At 37.4% G+C, this 22,895-nt stretch overlaps 2 protein-coding genes across 6 annotated transcripts in view; one reads left to right on the forward strand and one right to left on the reverse strand.

The window, feature by feature from the left end:
- The window catches only part of zc3h18 (zinc finger CCCH-type containing 18), a 45,667-nt gene extending 37,718 nt beyond the window's left edge, over nt 1–7,949 (reverse strand). For 3 of the 5 annotated variants that reach the window (XM_088006149.1, XM_088006148.1, XM_014993252.2), the window contains exons 1-4: nt 7,495–7,949; nt 4,863–5,785; nt 2,840–2,924; nt 586–734 (exon numbers count right to left, since the gene is read on the reverse strand). In XM_088006149.1, coding sequence (XP_087862275.1) covers nt 586–734; nt 2,840–2,924; nt 4,863–5,774 — 1,146 coding nt within the window. In that variant the 5' untranslated portion in view covers nt 5,775–5,785; nt 7,495–7,949. Of the gene's footprint in view, nt 1–585; nt 735–2,839; nt 2,925–4,862; nt 5,786–7,361; nt 7,414–7,494 lie in introns of all 5 variants that reach the window. The other 2 variants (XM_088006147.1, XM_014993251.2) reach the window with 2 other exon arrangements.
- Nucleotides 7,950–13,191: 5,242 nt separating this feature from the next.
- trhr2 (thyrotropin releasing hormone receptor 2) overlaps nt 13,192–22,895 on the forward strand; it is a 28,509-nt gene continuing 18,805 nt past the window's right edge. Inside the window, exons 1-2 of the mRNA XM_014993258.2 lie at nt 13,192–13,374; nt 18,905–19,615. Coding sequence (XP_014848744.2) covers nt 19,233–19,615 — 383 coding nt within the window. The 5' untranslated portion in view covers nt 13,192–13,374; nt 18,905–19,232. The remainder of the gene's footprint in view (nt 13,375–18,904; nt 19,616–22,895) is intronic.

The following is a 22,895-nucleotide window of genomic DNA, read 5'->3' on the forward strand; positions in this document are numbered from 1 at the left end:
GCTAGTAATTATCAACACTGCGACAATTACATATAAAGGTTGGAAAAAAGTTTGAATTAAAACAAAACAGCGAGAGACAGGGAAGTGGGTTGGTTATGCTAGCTTGACTTTGACAATCGGAGCATGTAGATGTGCTGCAGAATTTGGTGCGTTTCAGTTCAGCTAAAAAAAAAAAAAAAAAAAAAACGGGGGGAAAAGGCGACCCACACATGAACTCTGCCACTCGGTCAATAATTAATAATCATCAAACCTGAACACATAAAACTGTAACTGACTGAATGTTCTGTTCCTAGTGTGGGAAATGTTTAAGTGTTTTTCTGTGTTCAATCCTGATACACCGATACCGCTGTTGTCAGTCAGTTGCTATGGCAACAAGCCTGCGTGTAGAACAGTTGAAACAGAGCGAGAAAAAAGGAAGGAGTTAGTCTTTGTTTTTCTGCGTTGTTTTCCCCTCTGCTGCAGTACACTAAACTAATAGTACCTTCAACTCCGGGGTTCATTTTGTTAACAGAGTTGTTTTTTTTTATCATCTGTCGTTTTCTATTTTGTTGGCACTATGGACAGCCCTGATGTCGAGTTACTCACCCAGGGGTTGTTGGGCAGAAGAGGCAGCGGTCCACCAGGGGGTGCACCGTTCGGAGAAAAAGGGTCTGGCTTGGTGATGAGAGAGTAGTTGCCCTTGTCGTTGACTCCTGGGTGGATGAACCTGCAGTTCATTCCCCACGTACAGTTTCCTGAAGAAAACATGACGGCATTCCTGGTTAATCAGAATTCATACAAAAATGCAGCTAAATTAAATTAGAAAATCCTTTTAACCTTGATGATCATGGATTACAGATTAAGAGGCGAAACACTGAGTCCTTTTAAATCAAAAGCCCACCTGTTCAGGGTTGCTTTTGAACCATAATAAATGGAACATTGATCAACATATTTGGTGTATATTGATAATTTTAACAATGTGTTTGATATTTTTATGTTTTCATAATTTAAAGCACTTTGAACTGCTTTGTTGCTGAAATGTGTTTTACAAATAAACTTGATTGATTGATAATGAAGATTCAGTTGAGTGCTTGAGAAAATCACAATATTTTTTAAAAAGTCAGTGGATATTCACGGAAAGTTGAGTGGAAGGAAAAACGGTGGGGTCAAGCCAAATCCATTCAAGAATTTGAGGGAGTTTCATGAGGAGAGGAGTCAGAATGTGAAGATTCGCTACACTCACAGACAACCTACAAATGGATCTATGTAATTTAGAAGTTTCACTTTTGGAAATGAACAAAATGTTGAATCTTTTCATTATATTTAATGTTTTTGAGATGTACTTGTAGATTTTTTATTTATTCTTAAACTGCAGGAGTTGTGCTTTACACCCAGTTTACTCTTTACACACAAAGTACAAGAAACAGCAGCTACTGTAGGAAAAAATATAAATTTTGTACCCTCTTCCAGAAGTATGTCTGGTTTTATTAACAGTACAAATTTTCCAGAGGGTTATCAAGCTTACTGAAAATATTAACATCTGATATTGGCTCTAAATGTTCGCATCGGTGTCTCCAGAGAATCCTTCAATTGCAAAGCTCTGCAAATTCATGTTTGAAATATTTGAATTAAGCAGATTTGTAGCATAAAAAACATTGTGCAAAAAGTAGCATTTTAGATTTAACTATTAGCTTTTTGATATTCAAACTTGTTGTTAATGTAAAAGCCACAATCCATGTCTTTTCTTCAGCCGTTTTCTAATATAAAGTTACATTTTCCTGCCACATATTAACAAGTTTATGGTTTATGTGTCATTTTTAAACTGTAAGATAAATCAACACTGAAAAGAAAACCATTTATGTTGGTGTTAGAGCACTCCTACAGGTCAGGAAGTGAATTATTTCTACATTTAGGTAGACTGAAGTGTGACCATCAGTTTCCAGCATTTTATTAGTTTCAGTTTCAAGTTTCAGTAAATTTTAGTTTTTCTACATTTCTGCTTAGGAACCCTGGATGGAATTTTTGCCAAACATTTGTCAAAGTTTTACATTTATATTTGTTGAGTAGATCAGATTAAAATGCAGCTCAGATATCACTGAGTTACAGATGTGAAGGCAGGAATCCAGATCTGATCAAATAACCGATTTCTGCGGCTCAACGGCTCCCTCTGCTGGACAACAACTCATGCACCCACCACGACCTGAGCTTACAGCTCTGGAAAAATGAAGAGCCCACTGAACCCCATTGAAAACCTCCTGGTTATTCCACCAAATATTGATTTCTGAACCCTTCCTGAGTTAAACATTAGTATTGGTGTTCCTAAATGAATATGAACTTATTTTCTTTGCATTATTTGAGGTCTGAAAGCACTGCATCTTTTTAGTTATTTTGACAATTTCTCATTTTCTGCAAATAAATACAAAATTTTTGCTTGGAATTTCAGAGACATGCTGTCTTTAGTTCATAGAATAAAACAAAAATGTTCATTTTAGTAAAACATATAAAAAGTAAAATCAGAGAAACTGATCTTCATTTTTTCCAGCGCTATATTTGGCAAACTTCATATTCACAAATGTAAATTTTCATCATTTCATCCTATTTTTTTTTTTTTTTTACAGATTTTGTTAAGGAAATTAAACTATTTTTATCAGCTATTCCCAAGAATACAAACAGAAAAGCTGTAAACACATATGAATGTTGTAGGTTAGTGAATATTATGTAATATGTATTTACTGTAGAGGCCCACACTCTTGGCATACTTTTTCATATTTCATCTACTGTTCCTTTGTTTTTCATTGTATTGTAAACAAAGATGTTTTCTAAATAAATAGATAAATAAATGAGCTTTACAGTATCTGACCTTTAATAAAGAACCTGCAGATGGGGCGTGGCCTGATCTTCCTGTCAGACGGATCTTTGACCTCTCCTTCTTCCAGGTCATCGTCCTGCAACAAGAACAAGAGGATCAATTCTGAGCACATAAATTACTTTTATCAGAGCTTCAAACCATCCTCCCATACATCAGATCAAGCCACAAAGGCAAAACGACGCTTCTGGGTTCAGAGACCGGTGAAATGTTGATGCATCTGTGAATCCATAGCTTCTCCTTTCAGTAAAGTTTCCTCACCGCAATGATTATATTGTTTTGAAACCAATTTTAAGTAATACAATGCAAGAAAACATTCTAAAGGATCAATAAACTTCAAACTCAAATGAACATTTAACACTGGAACTAGAAGACATTTTCTTTCTTTAGCTGCCAAACAATGTTGGTGGCTTCAACTCACTTTCTCTTTGGTTACCTAGCAACTTACTCATTCTTTGGTTACCTAGCAACAACTTCTTGAGTAAGAGCAGTTTCAGGTTTTGCTACTGTATCTTAACTGCTTAAATTAGCGGTATGGAGTGGAGACTGTGGATGAAAGAGGAAAGATCACGCCACCAGTTTGGCAGTTTATCAGATATTTAAAGCAAAAAATATCTGAAATCAATAATTAATCGGTATTGTCTGACATGTCGTGATTCAGTCCTGGTTTCAACCAAGCTTTTCTAATTTAAGAAAATAACTCAAAGGCAAAAAAAATTATAGGTGAAAAGCTCAGGCTATTGACGATCGATAAATTCATCCAATCGACCAACTTTATTATGTTGGTGACAGTTTCAAGAAATATGTTAAAAACGTTTTTTTTTTTTTAATAAAAGTTATATACATCAGTTTTAAATTTAACCGAGAAATAAATAAACTAACTAGATAAAGACCCATTTACAAAGCAGAAAAAATGCAGCCTTTATCCGCTACACACCTGTGATTGTGCTACTACTGCCAACATTAATGCATTAAAGATGTGCTGTTGTTGAATCAACCAAACATGGAGAAACATCATTCAGCTTCTATGCACCTCAAATCTGTAACAAACTTCAATAAAACTCCTAAACAGCTGAAACACTGAGTTCCTTTAAAACTACTCTAAACACCCAGCTGTTTAGAGTTGCTTTGAGACATAATAAATGAAACATTAACCAGCATTTTGATGTGCATTTAGCTAAATTTAACATTCACTGGCTTGCTGTGCGTTTCATGACTTTGTATTTTGGTGTTTTTATGATGTAAAGCACTTTGAACTGCCTTGTTGCTGAAGTGTGCAACACAAATAAACTTGATTAATTGATTCTCAAGCTATGAACTTGGAGAAAAATCTGCAGCGATTTCATTAGTGCATCTCTGGGAAGAACTTGGATTGAATATGTTTTTCGCTTACAAACAGCTGTCTTCTATCTATAATCTACAGAGAACCCAAAAATTGTAATCAAATAAGAGTATTTACTACATCAACTGGTTGGGTTTTTCCCCCCAAACATTTTGAAATGGCAGTAAGATATATTACTGATAAATATCGGTTATTGACCATAGCAGCAATATTAATATCAGCTATTGACCCAAATTTTCTTATCGTTCCATCCATAAATAAAATATAAAATGATGTGGAAATATAGACATTTTTAAAGGACATACATTTAAAGAATGAATATAAATAATTACTAAATCAGGCAAAAAAAAAAAAAAAACATGTTTCTAAATCAATTTCTGTCAACATAAAACCTATTTAAAGAACTGCAGGTGTTTAGTGAAGTTCTGGTTAAAACATGTTTTTCAGTCAGTGGGTAGAAAATCCAGAAATTTTACTCAAGAGTAGAGATACTTCATAATAAAATTACTCAAATAAAAGTAAAATGTGCAGTGTAGTAATATTATTAAGAAAAGTAAATATTTTCCCAAAAAGTTACTCAAGTTTATGTAACTAGTTACTTTCCTACTCTAGTAATCTGTAATCCAGAGTTCTGGCCCTTCAGCAGGCAGAAGCAAACGAACTACAATCACTCACATCGATCTCTCCTTCGTCGATCTCTCCATCGTCTTCGTCTTTCTTCCGATCTCTGAACGAATCTCTCCGGAGTCTCTCTGTCCCTTTGGAGCTTTCCGGCCTCTTGGACTCGTCGTTAGCTGGAGAAGGAGGAAGAATCGGCTTCTTCTCCCTTTTCTTATTGTTCTTCTCTTCGCTTGCCTCCTCATCCTCCTCTCCTCCCTCCGCCTTCGCGTCCTCCTCATCCTCCTCTTCATCCTGAGCAGGAACCGGTTCTTCCGGGACTTCCTCATCATAGTCCAGTTCGTGTTCGTCCAGCTCCCGGGAAACGGAGGCCGAATCCTCCTTCATCTCCCTCACCAGAACTGCTCTCCTCTCTTCAGCTCTTCGCAGTTCCTCCTCTTCCTCCTCCTCCTCTTCCTCAGCCTTGGTTTTATCTTCATCCCGCTCTGCTGAGGCTTCCTCCCTGTAGCCGCCGTACCCTTCGTCGCCGCCGTCCTCCTCAGACTCGGCACGCTCCTTGCTCTGGTCCGGCTCCATGTCCGGAGACTGCGGCGTGTCCAGAACTCCGTCCTCTTCCTCACCCGACCTTCGCCCTTGTGGATCATCTTCATCACCGTCCATGAACACGATGGTTTCATCCTCCAGCCCCATCCTCGACCCCTCAACAGGCTCCTCGTCCTCTGGATCAGAGACGAAGTCAGGGACGACCTCGTCTTCCAGGTCCAATCTTCCTCCTCGCCCTTCATACTCTTCTTCCTCCTCCTCCTCCTCAATCAGGCTTCCGTTTTCCTCGTCCTGGAGCAACTCGCTGTCCGAGAGGACGCCGCCGGCCTCGTCATCGTCGGGAGAGCGCAGCAGTTCGCTGTCGGAAAGGCCCTTCTCCTCCTCTGGAGACTGAGGGGACTGCGTGGGGCTTTCAGGCGTATCCATGGCGGATGATTCTGACGGAGGAAGAAAGCGTGAATCGATGAGTCATGCATTCACAAAGTCTACGCAACTAAAGGGAAAAACACCGATCAGCCAGAACATCACATCTAGTGACGCACCGATCCACTTTTTTCATTTTCATTTCCAATACGGATATCTGAGGTTTAGTACAGAAAAACAAACCTTACTTTGACTTAAAACTAGAGATGCACCAATCAGATATTAATATCTGTATCAGTCCCAATACTGAAGATACATATTGTGTATCGGTGAGAATGTGCCCAATGCAACAATTCGATATTAACCTGTATTTTTCTGAATTTTGAAATAAGTTCTAGATTGGGTATCTGTGACAATGTGATAAATAATGGCAGATCTATTCAGTCTAATTCTATGCTCTTTGCATAGTTGATAGTATTGATATCCTATGACAAAGTACAATAAAATGTGACTATTTTACATCCCGAAATGTCTCTCTTACACCCGACACCTTTCTTGTGGCATTTAGCAAATAGAAATAATTTTGGTCTTTCTAACTAATCTAAAAGAAGATACATTTTTGTCTGATTTAACTCCAGACAGTGAGGGAAAAAAAATTCATCATCTTTATCTGATTAAAACTGTAAACAATGTTTAATTTTAATGTTTATTAAAATTGATGCTTTTACTCAAACATTAAAGGCATAAATTTTAATGTTTTTAATAGAAAAAAACTGCTTTTATATAGAAATCAAGCACTTTCCAAACCTTGAAGACACCCACTTGAAATTCAAGAAATTTCAAGCACCCATATTATATGTTGTGCTGAACATACAACTTCCAGGATTTAAAATATCTGCTGCTAACATCTTAGTGCCAGATACTGCACCGTACCTTCAGGGTTCTGGTTACAGACACGCCTGTTTTGGCCACAAAAGTTGTAAATCAGAAATTCAGTGATCACTCTGTCTGATCTTGAAACAATGGAAAAGTAGATCTGAGATACTAGGATGACTTGGTCAGATTATCTCTGGGAAGTTTCCATCTTCCACCTGTCAGAACCTAAAAAGCACACAAAAAAGGAAAAAAAAAAGCCCTGCTGGTTCTGATAAAACAAAACTGTGCCAACAAATAGTTTGTTTCATACCATTTAAGATTATGAAAAACCTTAAATGTTTTAAATGTTGAACCCAAAGAAAGAGCATGACAACTCTGAGTCCTGCATGTGCATCTTCCACTCAGAGATAAAACAATATGGACCACAACATTTCTGTGGATGATACATGGAACCTTCCTGAACGCAGTGGATCGCCTTGAAACCCAATTTCATTGATAATATTGAAAATCTGTGGAACATTCTGTAATAAGCATCAGATAGTAATTATGTTATGGCTGATCAGTGTTTCATAACTTGCTCTAATTTAACATTTTTATATAAAAACAAGCCATGGCTAAGCTACAAAAAAAAACAACTAAATTTGGAGCTTTATAAATGAGTGCAGCGTTTGTTTTCAATCTGATTACGTCATACATGAGGGGAAAAAAACGTCTTTTTTGGAAAGATACAGCAAATACAAAGATGAGCTTCATGAAGGACAGCTCCCGGCTTACCAGCTCAGATTGACCGAATCTGGTTTACCACCTCGACCCTCACATGGACCTCCTAATTTACCGAATCAAACATTTTTACTGCTGTGAATGCTACACATTATCTCTTGCAGCGAAAACAAGCGGTAACACTTACAATAGCTGCTGGTCAAGCTAGCTTAGGCCCAGAACCTGGCGACGAACAGAGAGAAGGCTAATCGAGCCCAAAATGCCCTGGCCGAACCGCGAACTTCTTCCACGGCTAGAAACATGAAACCGGTCGAGCTTAACGACTTAGTTACGAACTTTGTCTCGGTTTAGCCGCGCAACGCTCGCCATCTTTGAGTTGACAATGTAGCATCACTGAAGCTAAGCTAAAGGCTAACGGCTAACTAACAGCATTTTTTTTCCATTCACCTTGCCGACCCGGAGCTCTTTACTGACGGCTCTGCAGCGATACCGACGGCCCCCTCCCACTGATACCGGAGTAACGGCCTACGGTCAGTTTGTTCACGGTTTAACTTCAGCCGCTGCGGCGGAGAAAATAAATGAGCCCGCACCGTGCAGCACCAGCGGCCATTAGCTTAGCGTCATCCACAGACGACAGAGCGGAGCTGGAGAAGGGGAGGAGTCACACCGAACTGGAAGACAGGGAGGGCTGATCTGAGATCAGTTCATTCAGAACGACGGCAGCCAAAGGTCATCGGACAAAATCTGATCTACGATCAGTTATTATATTATAGTATATTTAGACTTTGGTAATAAGTGCTTACACTTAATGGAGTAACTTTTTTGAATTGTTTTTACTTTTATTAGTATTTTTACTACGCTGTATCTTTTTACTTTTACTTGAGCAATTTTATTATGAACAGAGATGAGCAGAGTACTCAAACACTCAAGTAAGATTAGCACTACTTCAACATATTTGTACTCGAGTAAACGTAAAAAGTAGCCGTCCAAAGAAATTACTCAAGTAAGAGTAGCAAACTATTTTGCATTTTTAAATAATTTAATATTTAAAAATTACATAATCAGGCAGACCAAAATATAAAATTAAATGGAAATTTTGTCATTTTAGGATAACGTTATTGTATGTAACAAAAGATAACAAAATATGGCAAAAGAAAAATTTCCAGATCAGTTTCTTTCAATAAAAGAAATTGATTTGGAAAAATGTTCCTTTTGGCATATTTTGTAATGAAGTTATTCATATAAATTATTTTCATTTTGGTCTTTTAAAAATATAAAATTTTTCACATAATTTCATATTTTGAGCTTTCTGATCAGACAATTTTCAAATATTGATTGATTAATTTTTTGATCAGTTACTCAGTACCTAAGTAGCCTTTTTACCAAATACTTTTTTACTCTAATTTCAAATGGCTACTTTTTACTTTTATGAAGTTGAAGTAGTTCTATCCTACCCACCTCTGATTATATTAAAGTTATAGTTATACTATGTATTTTTAAGAGTGTCTGAGCCTACATCACTGTCTGATGTAGGCTACTTTTTATTTTACCTTCTTTTTACTTGTACTTGCTTAATGAAGTTCCCACAATGAACAGATTTGAACTGTAGACCAAATATTCAATATCCACCATTCAATCTGGACAGAAGAGATTTGTTTAAGTAACTCTAAAATCTGAACAGTACTTTAAACTGCTTAGCTTAAAAATAATTAGACAGTATAATAGTGGTAACTATTTTGCTTTTTTTCTGAATTCATATTTAAGGAATCTTTAGAATAGTTGCTTCTTTTGCTTTCTGCCACTAGGTGGCAGTAACGACTTTAAACGAAAGTAAACGTTTTAAATTCCACTCAGAGATTAAAGTTGTCTATGATTTCGAAATATTTCAAACCTCTGAGACAAACTGGGATAATGATGAATTATAGTACAATCAATATATGAAGCAAGGGATGAAATAAAAAAAAATGCCTAAGGATCCTCCAGAATGAAACCTTTAAAACCTCATGAGGTTAATTCTACATGAAAGGGAAAACATAAGTTGCTTAAGGTTATAATTTATTTATTTATTTATTTTCTGTTTCAGTTAATCTGGATTCACTCTTTTTTCCTTGTTGACACATATAATGTGTCAAATTCATCTAAGGGAACTGTCTTTACATTTTAAGCCTAAACTTTTTTCACAGAACTATATCTAAAGAATTTATGAAGATTAATTTACAAGACAAACAGCACAAATTTAGACCTAAATAATTAAATCCTGTTAGTGCTGAAATGGTTAATTGTTAATATTGAAATAATCTCCAACTAATTCAGTTTAGATTAATTGATTAATCACTTAAATTAGTCAATCACTCCAGACTCCAAAAGACATTTTGCTGAGAAAACAACACACTCAAGACAGAAATTAAGCCAAAATTGTACAAAAAATAAACTCAGTTTGCATTTAAGATGAAAAACTTTATTTGTTTGTGACAATGTAATGTTTTAGTTCACCCTGTTCAAGTTATGTAAATAAAATAACTATTAAGCAACTTTTACTATCCAATTATTAATTAATTAATCCAAAAAGATGTCAACAGATTTGTCCTAAATTGTATTAATGTTAAGAAAAGGCTGAACTTCCCACTTTAGAAGCATTTTTTTGATACATGGTCATCTGTACACTAAAGGAATGCTACATTATTGATTTTAGACAATAAATGTTTATTTTCTTTTTAATAAAGGCATGAAATTGTTTATTGTATTTCTTAATGTAAATAAGAGATGCAAATACGTTTTGCACATTCTACAGATTTTTAAATGAAAAATCTGCAGAATGTGCAGAGATAAACAGCAAATCTCTTCAGAAATAAATCTCTTCAGTTTTAATAAAAATAAAAAAAGTGGTTCTCGGCTTCTCTCAACGTGTCCTTAATGGCAACCACTGCTTTACATATTTTTAGCATTTTCTGTACATTTGCAATAATTTGTTATCAATCGAAATAACTTCTACACCTTGACAGAAGTACAGCAAATGAAATGTGTCCTGCATTCAGAACAGACTCATATCTATGCAGCCCCCTGCTGTTGGAGCTAAAAGTTCCCGCCTGGCATATGTGGAATATCTGCAGCCTGAGCTAACACATCTCTGTTTACGTCTGAATGGCAGGCGACCTGCGGTGATGCATTTCAGGAGAAATGGACACTGGATGAATTCTTACATTTCTGACTTTTGGGATTGCAGCCACACTCATTATTCTTTCCTCCCCTGCAGGGCCCTGTCAGCTGTTTAACACATCAGTCATTAATAATGGAGGCCACTGGGGGGAAAGTTAAAGGCCCAAGTCATTTCTTCCTACTGTACATTTACGTGCCTGCTCTGCTCGGTCATCATTCATTCCTCAGTTTCCATCGGTTGCCTCAGGGCACCTGCTGGGTAACCTTAAAGAAAAGCCAAACTATCAGCTGAAAACATCAAAAGTAAACACAGCAACAGTCTTGAGTAATAGATTTTCCTCTTTGTATGGTGTCCATTTGGTCCTAAAATGGATGTTTTGACAGCAGTTCAGGAGCTCAGTGGAGACATACTGGAGAAGATTAATGCAGCAGATCAACTTAACTTTACTCTGATGTATATCTAATACTGTGTGTGAACTGGAGAAAGCAGCTCTTCAAGCAAATTGTTGAGATATTTTCTGGTCCAAGGTGACATATTATCCTTCCTTTAGCAGGTTAGGATAGGTCTATGGTCTATACAAAACATATTCATTACATTTTTTTTTGCACAAATTCATTCTTAGATAATGATATTTTAGTCTGCTCAGTTCTGGCTATTTCACATCAAAATCATAGTTTACACTCGCACGTTAGAATGGCTACAAAAATATGTGCAATTATGCAACTTTACATCTTTGAAAAGTAGAAGTAGAGCCTCCTGCACAACCAACAAGAATGCAGAAAGTGGTTTCTGGCTGGTAAGTTAACACCGTCTTTTCCAACAGCCATTGTGCACCACATACAGTAGTAAAACCAGCTGACCAAATGTGCTGGAGCTCTGCTTGGGTTGCTAGGCAATGTTGCAGCAACCTCTGTGACTCAACAATCATGAAATTTCTCATTTTCCAGAGACCAAAAACCATTAATGTTAAAAATTGTCTGGGTGTTTTTTTATGTGCTTGTACTGTTGTTAGGAGAGGCAAATTGGTTACTCAATTGTACAACCGTACATCTTTGAAAAGAAGTACAGCCTCCTGCACAACCAACAAGAATGCAGGAAGTGGTTTTTGGATGATACATGAACACCAAAATAATTGTTGCCATTGCACAGTGCATACAGTATGTTGCCATTGTACAGTGCATACAGTATGTTGCCATTGTACAGTGCATACAGTATGTTGCCATTGTACAGTGCATACAGTATGTTGCCATTGTACAGTGCATACAGTGGTAAAACCAGCTGGCCAAACGTCCTGGAGCTCAGCTTGAGTTGCTAGGTAACGGCGCAGTGCCCGTTCGTTGTGACTCAACAATCAGGTGGGTTTAGAAACACTTCATTTTCCAGACACCAAAAAACCATGAACTTATTGCCAAAAACAGCTTGTTTTTGTTGTTGTTGTTGTTATTTTTAGAAACAACAGAGATCCAAATGGACGAACAAAAACCTGCAAAAAGTGAATTTTACGTAATAGGTCCACTTTAATTATCTCATGTCTGATGTTGCGTTTGACAGATGGAACACCATGGGCCGTATCTGGCAGCGGCTGGCACCACTCATAATTTAGACATAGCAACCCTCTTATGGCTGAATACTGAGGCTGGATGTTGTTCCAAACTTTCTGAATGGATGAAAAGAGTGATGGTGTTCAGCCTGGACCATATGTCTGGATTTAACAGAAGAACCTCATAGCACCGGTTTCAGCACTAGAACAAGTCAACTCCTGATCTCACTCTCATTTCTGTATTCCTTCTCATTTTTTTCTGAAATCTTTCAGATTTATGTTGATCAATAATTCTATGCCAGACAGAGATTTAAAGAAGAGTAGCAAAAGCAAAGGAGAGGAGGACAGTTTGCTAACAGGGCTAGGTCACATGTGACCACATATTTGAGGAAAAATTTTTTTATGCATTTTGGCCTTTCATACACACATTTATTGTGACAAATTTCTTATAAGAAATTTGTCACAATAAATGTGACTTCTCTTTTTTAAGAGAAGTCATGCATTCACAGACATAAAGTTGCCCATAAAATTAGTAATAAATAGCTTTCATCATCACTCTTATCATTATCACAATAGTATCAGGAAATATCATGACAAAACTTTAAATCCATATTTTCCAACTCTTGTAAAAAACCCCAAAAACAACTAAGACCAAGTGAAAACTCCAAAAAAAAAAAAAGTTGTCGTAGCAAACAGAGAAACATGACTCTTTTATAAAAAGGTCAAATAAAATGTTTGTAAAAGACATATAACACTATTCATCTGCTGGAGAAAGTTTTTCAATTTTGACACTTGTGTTTGCATAGTGTCTAATCCTTGATTTTAAATGTCACTGGTAATTGTTCCAACCGTGCAAAATCAGATAACAAATTACAAGATTGATTTTAAAAGGTCAGTGTATTTTATTTAATTGTTTTTATTGTGAGTGGAAGAGTTGTAGTTGGTAGCACCGTTACCTTCAAGTGAGAAGATTCTGGGTTTGGATATTATTTGTTTTACTGTTAAACAATTTAATATTTCCATGTCTTTCAAAATTTTAACAGTGTTTTGTTCTTATGTTATTTTTAGTCATACTGTTTTGATAAATGCAACATAAAAATCTTATGCTTTTATTTTGAAGGCACCTGCTCTGCCTCCCGTGTGTGTGTGAGAGTGAGAGAGAGTGTGTGTCAGCCCCACAGCCAGTAGTAGCGACACTCTGTGTGTTCACATCATGTAGACAACAGTTGAAGCATGGCTCTGCCGCGGAGCGCCGTAAACAGCGGCTGACGCACTCAAACAGTCCGGAGAAATTAATCTGGAGAGTAAAAACGGGATTAAAAGAGAATTATGGACGAATCAGAGAGGATGGAAACACAAACACTGATCAGGTGAGTTTACTCTAACCTCCTGGCAGAATAATTAAAAGTTTGTACTGTCAGGTACATTTGGAGAAAGAAAACTTTTATTTTCTTCTGATTTACTAAAATGAGCAGGAACGTTTTCAAATTTCTGTGTTGTAATTTCAGATAATTTAATCACTTTAAATTCCACAATTAATCAGTTGTATTTCAGCTGTTGCTCTGTTGCCCCATTTATTATTTTTTCCATTAATGCTTATTGACCTAAAAGGACCAAACGGTGAGCATGCAGCTGCTTGAATGCCACTCACTGATCTATGCAGCAGCTGCAGATTCAGAAATCTTTCGCCTTTTACTTTGTTTCTCCTCCTTCTGTTTGCTGCATTAAAACACGTTTAGCCAGGCATGGACACAACCTGAAACCAGATTCTGTTGGAAAAAGTAGTTCTGTCCACTATTTTTAGTTTTATCAAATAAAACTGAGAAGTGGAAAATGGATTCATGGATTGTTGCTCCGGTAAACCAAATTTACCTTAGTCGGAAATTAGCAAATAAATAAATAAATAAATACATAAATAAATAAATAAAAATCCGCTCTTTAAGCACCGGACCTGTACTTTAGAAAATTTTTCTTACTTATTTAAATGTTTTTTTGCAAAAATTTTACTTTTTAATGATGGTTAAATTGAGCGATTTCCACCTGAATTCAATACAAACACGATTTGTCCTGGATAAATCTCTTGGCATATCAGTATTTCCCGATGTGAACCGACTATTTTTATTGCGTTTATTTTATATATATTTTTTGATTATTTTAAAGCATTTATTTGACGTCAACTCGGCATTTCCTCATAGTAAATATGATTCCAGCTTTCAGCTCCAAATAGAAGCTGAATTGATGCAATATAACAGTTTCAATAAATGTTACGGTGACGTCAGCAGCGCGACGACAGGAAGTGGTTGGAGTATGATGGCGCCGAATGTGTTTTAATGCCTTATCCCCTGAACAAACATATTCATTTGTGATTTTAACTGCGTTTCTTATTTATTTGAAACACTGCAATTGCGAAATTGTGTTTTTTCAACATTAGTGGAATATCGACTCAGTTTTGCGCTCATTTGTAATGGAATACTGTTTGTTTATTTTAAAACAATCAAATTCCAGCTTGAAAAAAGAACAACAAAATGTGTTACTTGCTGTTTGGATAAAAATATAGAGGAATTAGCATTCGGGCCGCTGATGGAATGCGTGTCAACACATTGCCAAAGTTTAAAGACATCAGAAATGACCTCATTGTTGGTGCCAGTCAATCTGGGAAAAGCTGTAAGCACAACTATCTGTCCCAGAAAGAAAAAAATTAACAAGTGGAAAATATTTAGGCCAGCAGCCAATCCTCCCGGAAGTGGGCAACTCAGCAGATTCACAGCAAGGTCAGAGCATGAAATGCACAAACCGGCTCAGACTCTCCTCAGTTAGCAGGTTAAATGTAAAATTCATGATAACATAATTAGAAAATGACTGAATAAGTACGAGTTATTTGAAGGAGAAGATGAATACTTCAGCCTGACTCAGGTGCATCTTAATGGCGCAGTAAGCTCAGTTTAGTCACATTCATTATTACTATTGACAAAATTCACAGTTTGAACATGTTTGTATTTCTATTTGGGTTTCAGTTGCTTCTATAAACAGCACAAGAACTAAAAAAAATTGTTTTGGCGATAAGTCAATGATTTTTGGCATCTGAAAAAAGGAGCCATTTCAAAAAGCTTACAGATAGTTAAGTCACAGAAGGCACTGCACCAATACCTGGCAACATCAGCTGAGCCCAGCTCCACTGCCTAGCAACCCAAGCAGAATTCCAGCACATGTGGTCAGCTGATTTTACGTCTTTACAATGGCTCCTGGAAAAGACAAGTGTTTCAACATTTCTGAGGTTTTTCTAGCAAATTTCTCAATTTTTTGGTGGAAATTGATGATACACCGTCATAGAAATCCAGTTTCGGAGGGCATTCCAGTTTATTTTTCCCACATTGACGACTGAATTTCCCACTTTGACATCTTAATTTCCCACATCGACATCTGAATTTCCCACTTTGAAGTCAGACTAGAACTGGAATGTAGTTTTGTTAAAACAGCAGAATGTCTCATTGAGGTTTGTCTCCATTTTCCTCCTGAGAAATGACCTACAGATGTTTTCTGTCCCCTGAGACATGAACAGGCGGCTGTCTGCTAGCAGGACATTTGCTGCCTATGTTTAACAGGCTGTAACTGTGATGCTGCTGCTTTTTTAAATCTGATATTTTTAAAAAAAGCACAAATGAACTATGCAGAAGAAAATCCTTCTTATCATTTCTGCAGAAACTGAATCCCCAAATCCTTAAAGCGTCATAAAAATGTTAATTTGAGGTCCGTTATTTTCTCACTTTGAATAGTCATCAGTGCTAGTGAAGCATGCAGCGACGGGAGCCAATCAGAGTTCCTGATGCCTCGCCGTTTGCCAAATGTGCCTGTTGACCAGAAACTTGGAGGAAATCACTTCTTGTGCATGTGTAATGGAACAGAGAGTGGCTGCAGTCTGATTGACGGCACAATAGTGGAACTAGATTACTTTTCATTTCGAATCCACCTCAATTTATTAGAGGCAGCCATCGGAAAGCTGCCGTTCGCTGTGTGTGTGTGTGTGTGTGTGTGTGTGTGTGTGTGTGTGTGTGTGTGTCTGTGTGTGTTCACGCGTGTGCGTGTATGTGTGCGCCCAGGCCGAGAGATAAGTAAAAAGAGCAATCGGGAACGTCGCAGGGTTTGAAAGTGTTGCATGCTGTGTTAATCAGCTTTCAGCAGAATAAAAACCCTCAAAACAAACGCTATGCTTCTTTAAAATGTAAAAACACTTTATCCTCCAGGAACCCGAAAGCCTTTTCAAGCTCTTAAAGTGTGAAAAGTGTCTTTAATCAGATTCCTCTCCTGCCATGCAGGATTTTTTTGGAGATGTGGCTGTAACATTATCAGAAATGCACTAGGAGGCATCAGAAGTGCATTAGGAGAGGAGGGAAAATCATTTGCTTTTCTTTGTTTCATCAGGTTGACATGTCGAAAGGGTCTTAATGCACTCTTGAAGCGTTTTAATTCTTTGAGTGCAGTATTTTAGGAGCCTGAAAGGTAGATTTGAATATTGCTTTTAATAGGGATCCATTGTGGATCTCATTAGAGCTGGCTGCAGCTCTGACTTTTACGGGACTCTGGTTAGCTTTCTTTAAGTAACACTATCAGGCACTTTAACGACGCATTTATCCATAATAAGATGTGAAAAGAGTCATGCATGTTGCAATCTTTCATACGTTGTGACACCTTCCTGTTAGCTGCAGTTTTTGCCCTGAAACAGCTCTGAAAGCACTGAGTGTGCTCAAATAGCTGCACTTAACCTTGGGGTGATCATGCATCAAACATTTCAGCTGTAATTAAGTCAAATTCTTCCTTTGTGCTGAGAGTTTTTCTTTGTTAAGACCACACAGCTGACCTCCACTCAGCCAGCGGTTGTAAATATTAATAAGCCTTCTTTTTAAAAAAGGATTTCCCTCCGATTGCACTGCAGCAATTTTCCACAAAGCCGGCCTTCCGTGAGTCCATTAGAGGACTTCCCTGAAGAGATAAACAGACTCAGACCATTGGAAGGTTTTCCAGCACTTAGGGACCCCATAATCATTCTGAATGATAAATCATATCAGCAACCGTATCAGTAAAACGTTGCAGAAGAATGAACACATGAATAATCCATGCCAAAAGACGGCCTGAAATGTCATTTTTGATGAAAGCTGGTTGGTGTTTGCTAATTATTCTATTAAACTAGTAGCAGAACTACTAGCGCATTGAAATAGCTCATTTTCAATGTGGAAATGAGCAGTTTTCATATTTAAATAACTGATTTCAAAGTGGTAAAAATGAGCAAAAATATGTTAAAAACTACCAGTTTAGCTCATTTTAAAAAAAATGACCGCTTTGCTCATTTTGAAAAAGTTTAGCACTCTTGTCTAATTATCTTTTCTGGACATTAATTCTAAAATGCTGATCTACTTGGCTGTATTGTAAACTTTCAGTTGAATAAAGTTTGAAATCTGTGTTGAAGTTTTGGTTATTGCGCTACGAATTCGTCAAATAGCTAGACGTTTATAATCATGCTTTTATTTTGAAGAACGCTTATGGAGCACTTCCGTTTCCTCTCCGCGTTGTCCACCCTCGATGAGGTGCGCCAAATAATGTTTATTCTCTACCCATAATGCATCCCTGTAGTTTAAACGTTTTAAAATCTGCATGTTTTCTGACCGAAGCCCAAAAATCAGCAACAAACTCAACCAAATAAACTTAAACTGAGTGAAAGGTACGTTCCAAAGAATCACTTCCGGAAACAAATTTGACCCTGCTGAGGAAGGTTTGCTATGTCGTGTCACATACATGGCGGGTATAGAGATGGTTGAAATTAACGCTTTAGCTTAATTTACTAATTAGCATTAGCTTCTGCTAAATACCACTGTATTAGCGGAACTAATGCTAATTTTTAGGGCTCTAGGGTTAGCACAGCTAACTTTTTGGTTTACACTGCCCACCACTGGAAACCAAAAACACAGGCATACAATAAATACCAGAACTGGTTGTTATGCTACCAAAATGTTCAACAAACACGAATAAAGATGTTTTTGACCCTCCAGCCCAACAGGTTTCTGCATGGTAAAAGCTCCTCCTTTTACGTTTTATTTAACACGCTTGCAGAACTTGTTTAGGATGTTTTCTGATGAGCTGTCAGGTCAGGAGTTTCACATGTTGACAGTATAAACATTGAAATAAAAACCTTTGTTTTATGAATATGAGCTTGGTCCAGCTGTTACTGGTAGAAAACTGGAGGGAAGATGACAAAAAATATAACAGTCCAGTTCATTTGTAGTCAAATTTTTTAAAAATCTTATAATTATTATAATAATAAAATCTAATCTGTGTTTCAGTTATAAAATATTGGGTAAAATAATTTATTAATAATTGGCTGCCAGTTGAATTCATCAAGCTGCTTAGCTCCTTAAGCAAGCGTAGCGTAGCCAACTAAAACCAGAAGGTGTGAGGCAGCATTTATGCTGAAAAGAGAATAAAAGTTGATGCATTTTCCTGGACATTATGGTTTGTGTGTTTTGGTTGTTGATGCAGAAGACAATCCTGAGCTTCAGCTTCTCCTCAAACTGCTCAAACTGAAGATTTAAAACCCTGGACATCTAATTGAAAAGATAAATGGAGATCCAAGGATCAGATCCTTTGAAAATTGCTTCCAAAGTCTAATTAGTTATTTGGTTTTCTGTTTATGTGTTTACTTAAACTTAGTGTTATACCGTACAAAGCTTTGACTTGGAAGTTTTTGTTTTAGGAACCCAAGAAAATGAAAGATTTCTGAGAAAATGTTGAAGTTTTTTACTGTCTATATCGAAAGGTGTGATAAAAATTGTTTGAATTTCACATTGAAGGAAGTGAAACCTTTGGGCTGCTTTGGTAATAAGTTATGTTTTCCCTTTTCCACTTTTTCAGCCTGATAAAAGTCTCTGGTATGGAGAAGATGCTAATTGGGAGTAAAGGGAATCTGTATTCATGCAGCCTGATGGCTGTTTTCAGGTAACTGAGGTGTGTTTGGAAGTGTTAGGATAAATCCAGTTTTCTCACTAAATCATATAGAAAACCACAGGAATCCTAGAAAACAAGGACTGAGCCGGACTCAGGACAAATCAGTCGCTAGTTAAACCTTTCCAAAACCGCCTATATGAGAAGAAGTTCTCCAAATGAAGAAGAAGAAAACATGGCAGCTTCCTACCCGATTCAGATTAAATGAGCATCGCCGTCGGTTACCAAACACGCAGACATGACCCACAACCTCAGTTCCAGAATCGACACGCCGACCAACATCTCCCTGAGCGCCCCTGTCGCCGTCTCCGACTCGCTGGAGTACAAGACGATCTCGGTGTTCCTGGTGCTGCTGGTGTGCTGCGTTGGCATCGTGGGGAACATCATGGTGGTCCTCGTGGTCGTCACCACGCGCCACATGAGGACGCCCACCAACTGCTACCTGGTGAGCCTGGCCATAGCCGACCTGACGGTGCTGGTGGCGGCGGGGCTGCCCAACGTGTCGGACAGCCTGACGGGGACCTGGATCTACGGGAACGCCGGGTGCCTGGGCATCACCTACCTGCAGTACCTAGGGATCAATGTGTCCTCGTGCTCCATCACTGCTTTCACCGTGGAGAGGTGAGAGAGACGCTCATTTCTATTACTTTAATGTCAAATTTGTAAAGAGTAAAATTTCTGCATTCTCTACCCACTGAATGAAAAACAAATATTTTTTCACCAGACATAGACACACACCTGCAGTTTTGTTAAAGTTTTATAAGTTTGTCATTAAAAGAAACTGATTGGGAAACATTTTATTTGGCCTAAGCATGATATTATGTAATTATGCTATTCATATGAGTAATTTTCATTCTTAAAAACACGAAAAATTTCCACCTAAATGATTGATCATTTGATCAGTTATTCAGTACTTGAGTAGATTTTTTACCAAATACTTTCTTACTTTTACTTGAATAATTTTATTATGAAATATCGCTAGCAGAAGTGGAAAAAGGCAAAAGAGAAATTTTACAACTGCTAAAATCTGACACCACTCCATTTTGTTTGCATTTTGTGAAGAAGGAAGTTGTGCTCAGTGTCTTTTTGAGTCATTTCCTTAAGTGGTTCTTTGTGCAGCGCCCCCACAGGAGAGGAGGGGAACAGGGCTTTCAAAGGGTTTGGTTGGTTTGACACCAGAGTTTGGCAGCAATTAATTACATTTACTTGAGTAACCTGTTTAAAAAAATTGAACTTTTAGAGGTGCTTTTACTACACTGTACTTTCTACTTTTACTTGAGTAATTTTATTATGAAGCATTTCTTCTCTTACTTGAGTAAATTTCTGGATTTTCTACCCACAAGTTTTAATCAAAATTCAGCAGACACAGACACAAACCTGCAGGTTTTGTTAAAGTTTCATAAGTTTTTTTTATTTAAAGAAACTGATTTTCTTACACCTGATTTTATTGTTGTTTGTTACTTATGTGAATTATTGTCATTTTCGTCCTTAAACCAGAATTTCCACTTAACTTTGTAATTCAGTCTCCCTGATGATGCAATTGTTAAATATTAATTGATTGATAATTTGATCACTTCAGTAAAAATATGTAGAAGTAGTGCTACTCTTACTGGAGTATAATTTTTTGGGCATTATGCCCAGCTCTGAAAACAATGCGCCCGCCCACAGATGAGACAGATGAAGTGGATACTCTGCACGGCGTGATAAATGTCAGGGTCTGAGGTATGAAAGATAAAAACAGGAGGTGTTCAGGTCGATGGCACTCAGCAGACCAGCGGCACTTTAATCATGAGAACTCAAACTGAGCAAGAGTTCAAAGGGACACTCAGTGAAATTATCTCTTCTGATTCATTTAGCTGCAGCAACTTTTCCACATTTCAGTGAGTTAATATTAAAACGCTGTACAAGGATTTTTTAAATGTGTTTTTATGACTTGATAGTTTTTAGCAAGCTTGACATTGGATAATAATTACGTTCACACTGTTATCGTTATAGTCTCATAATAGTAAAAGTTATATATGATGAAGGTTTGGACTCAAAAAGACCATAAAGGACAGGCTGGTGTTATTTTCTGCTTTGTGAAGTGAGGAGGTTATGTAGAATATTTCTGAGCAGTCAGTATCTTCCCTCTAAGGTAAAGACGTAAGGGTGACCTCAGTTTGGAGAATCATTGGAAGTTCTGCAAACTCGAATGTGTGACTTGAATCACAAAAACAAAGACTTCAGACTTGTTCTCTAAAGACTTTGAGTCTTGATATTGATTTACCCTCTAAGACTATATTTTGGTCTGATTGGCTCTACTGGCCTTTATTTGAGTTGTCAGACAGGAAAGCGGATGTGAGAGAGGAGGAAGACATGCAGCAAAATGACTGCCACCTGGAGGATTAAGGCCCCGCCGTACTCTATACCCCCCGCCGTACTCTATACACCCCGCCGTACTCTATACCCCCCACCGTACTCTATATACCCCGCCGTACTCTATACCCCCCGCCGTACTCTAGACCCCGTGCCGTACTCTATATCCTGCGCCGTACCCCCACCGTACTTTATACCCCCCGCCGTACTCTATATCCTGCGCCGTACTCTATATCCTGCGCCGTACCCTCACCGTACTCTATACCCCCCACCGTACTCTATACCCCCCACCGTACTCTATACCCCCCACCGTACTCTATACCCCCCACCTTACTCTATACCCCCCACCGTACTCTATACCCCCCGTCGTACTCTATACCCCCCACCTTACTCTATACCCCCCACTGTACTCTATACCCCCCGTCGTACTCTATACCCCCCACCTTACTCTATACCCCCCACCGTACTCTATACCCCGCGCCATACTCTATATCCTGCGCCGTACCCCCACAGTACTCTATACCCCCCACCGTACTCTATACCCCGCGCCATACTCTATATCCTGCGCCGTACCCCCACAGTACTCTATACCCCCCACTGTACTCTATACCCCCCACTGTACTCTATACCCCCCACCGTACTCTATACTCCCACCGTATTCTATACCCCCCACCGTACTCTATACCCCCCACTGTACTCTATACCCCCCACTGTACTCTATACCCCCACCGTACTCTACACCCTTCGCCGTATTTACCTCATCTGAGCCGAAACATTTGGTTGCGTGTTGAGTTAAATGTCCTGAGGAAGATATTTATGTGATTATGTTACGGCTCACTGTCCTTCTCTGTAACGTAGTGAGGGATTTGACTTCATAACGTTCAGCGACGCGGCGTTTCAGGCATACCAGATGGCGAGCATCTGATGAGAAAATGTTTATTTTATTTCATCAGAGACCCGACATCTAACTTCACAGTGTTGACTTTTATTTTTAATTTATTTATTTTAATATATATAATATATATAAGAACAATAATAATAAATAGTAACAAAAGGTTTATTTTTATTATTATCATGATTACATTTTTAGGACATTTTTTAGTTAAATTGCTTACATAAAATAAATACATTACAAACAATTATGATTGGTAGTGACAGTTGTATCAGTTTTATTTATTTATGTCTTAAGAATAAAAAAATACATAAATAATAAATAAATAAAACTAAAATAAATAATAAATAAATGACAAATAAACATGTATATAATATTTGGGTAATTATTTTTATTATTATTGCAGCATAAATAGTAAAGTTATTTACTTAATAATAATGCATTATTATTATTTCATAATATATAATGCATAATATGAATATATATTTTCACATGTACTATATGGATGATATAGTACATGTTGTTATTAATAACAATAATAATATCTATAGTTGCTCCATTATTATTATGACGGAGCAAAGTTTTATACTTGTTAATGATCATAATGCAATACATGTATATATTTACTAATTTTCTTTAAAATAATAAAAAAAA

This window comes from Poecilia mexicana, unplaced genomic scaffold (genome assembly GCF_051168715.1).
Source record: "Poecilia mexicana isolate PSO_F unplaced genomic scaffold, ASM5116871v1 scaffold_6, whole genome shotgun sequence".
Taxonomy (NCBI): Eukaryota; Metazoa; Chordata; class Actinopteri; order Cyprinodontiformes; family Poeciliidae; genus Poecilia; species Poecilia mexicana.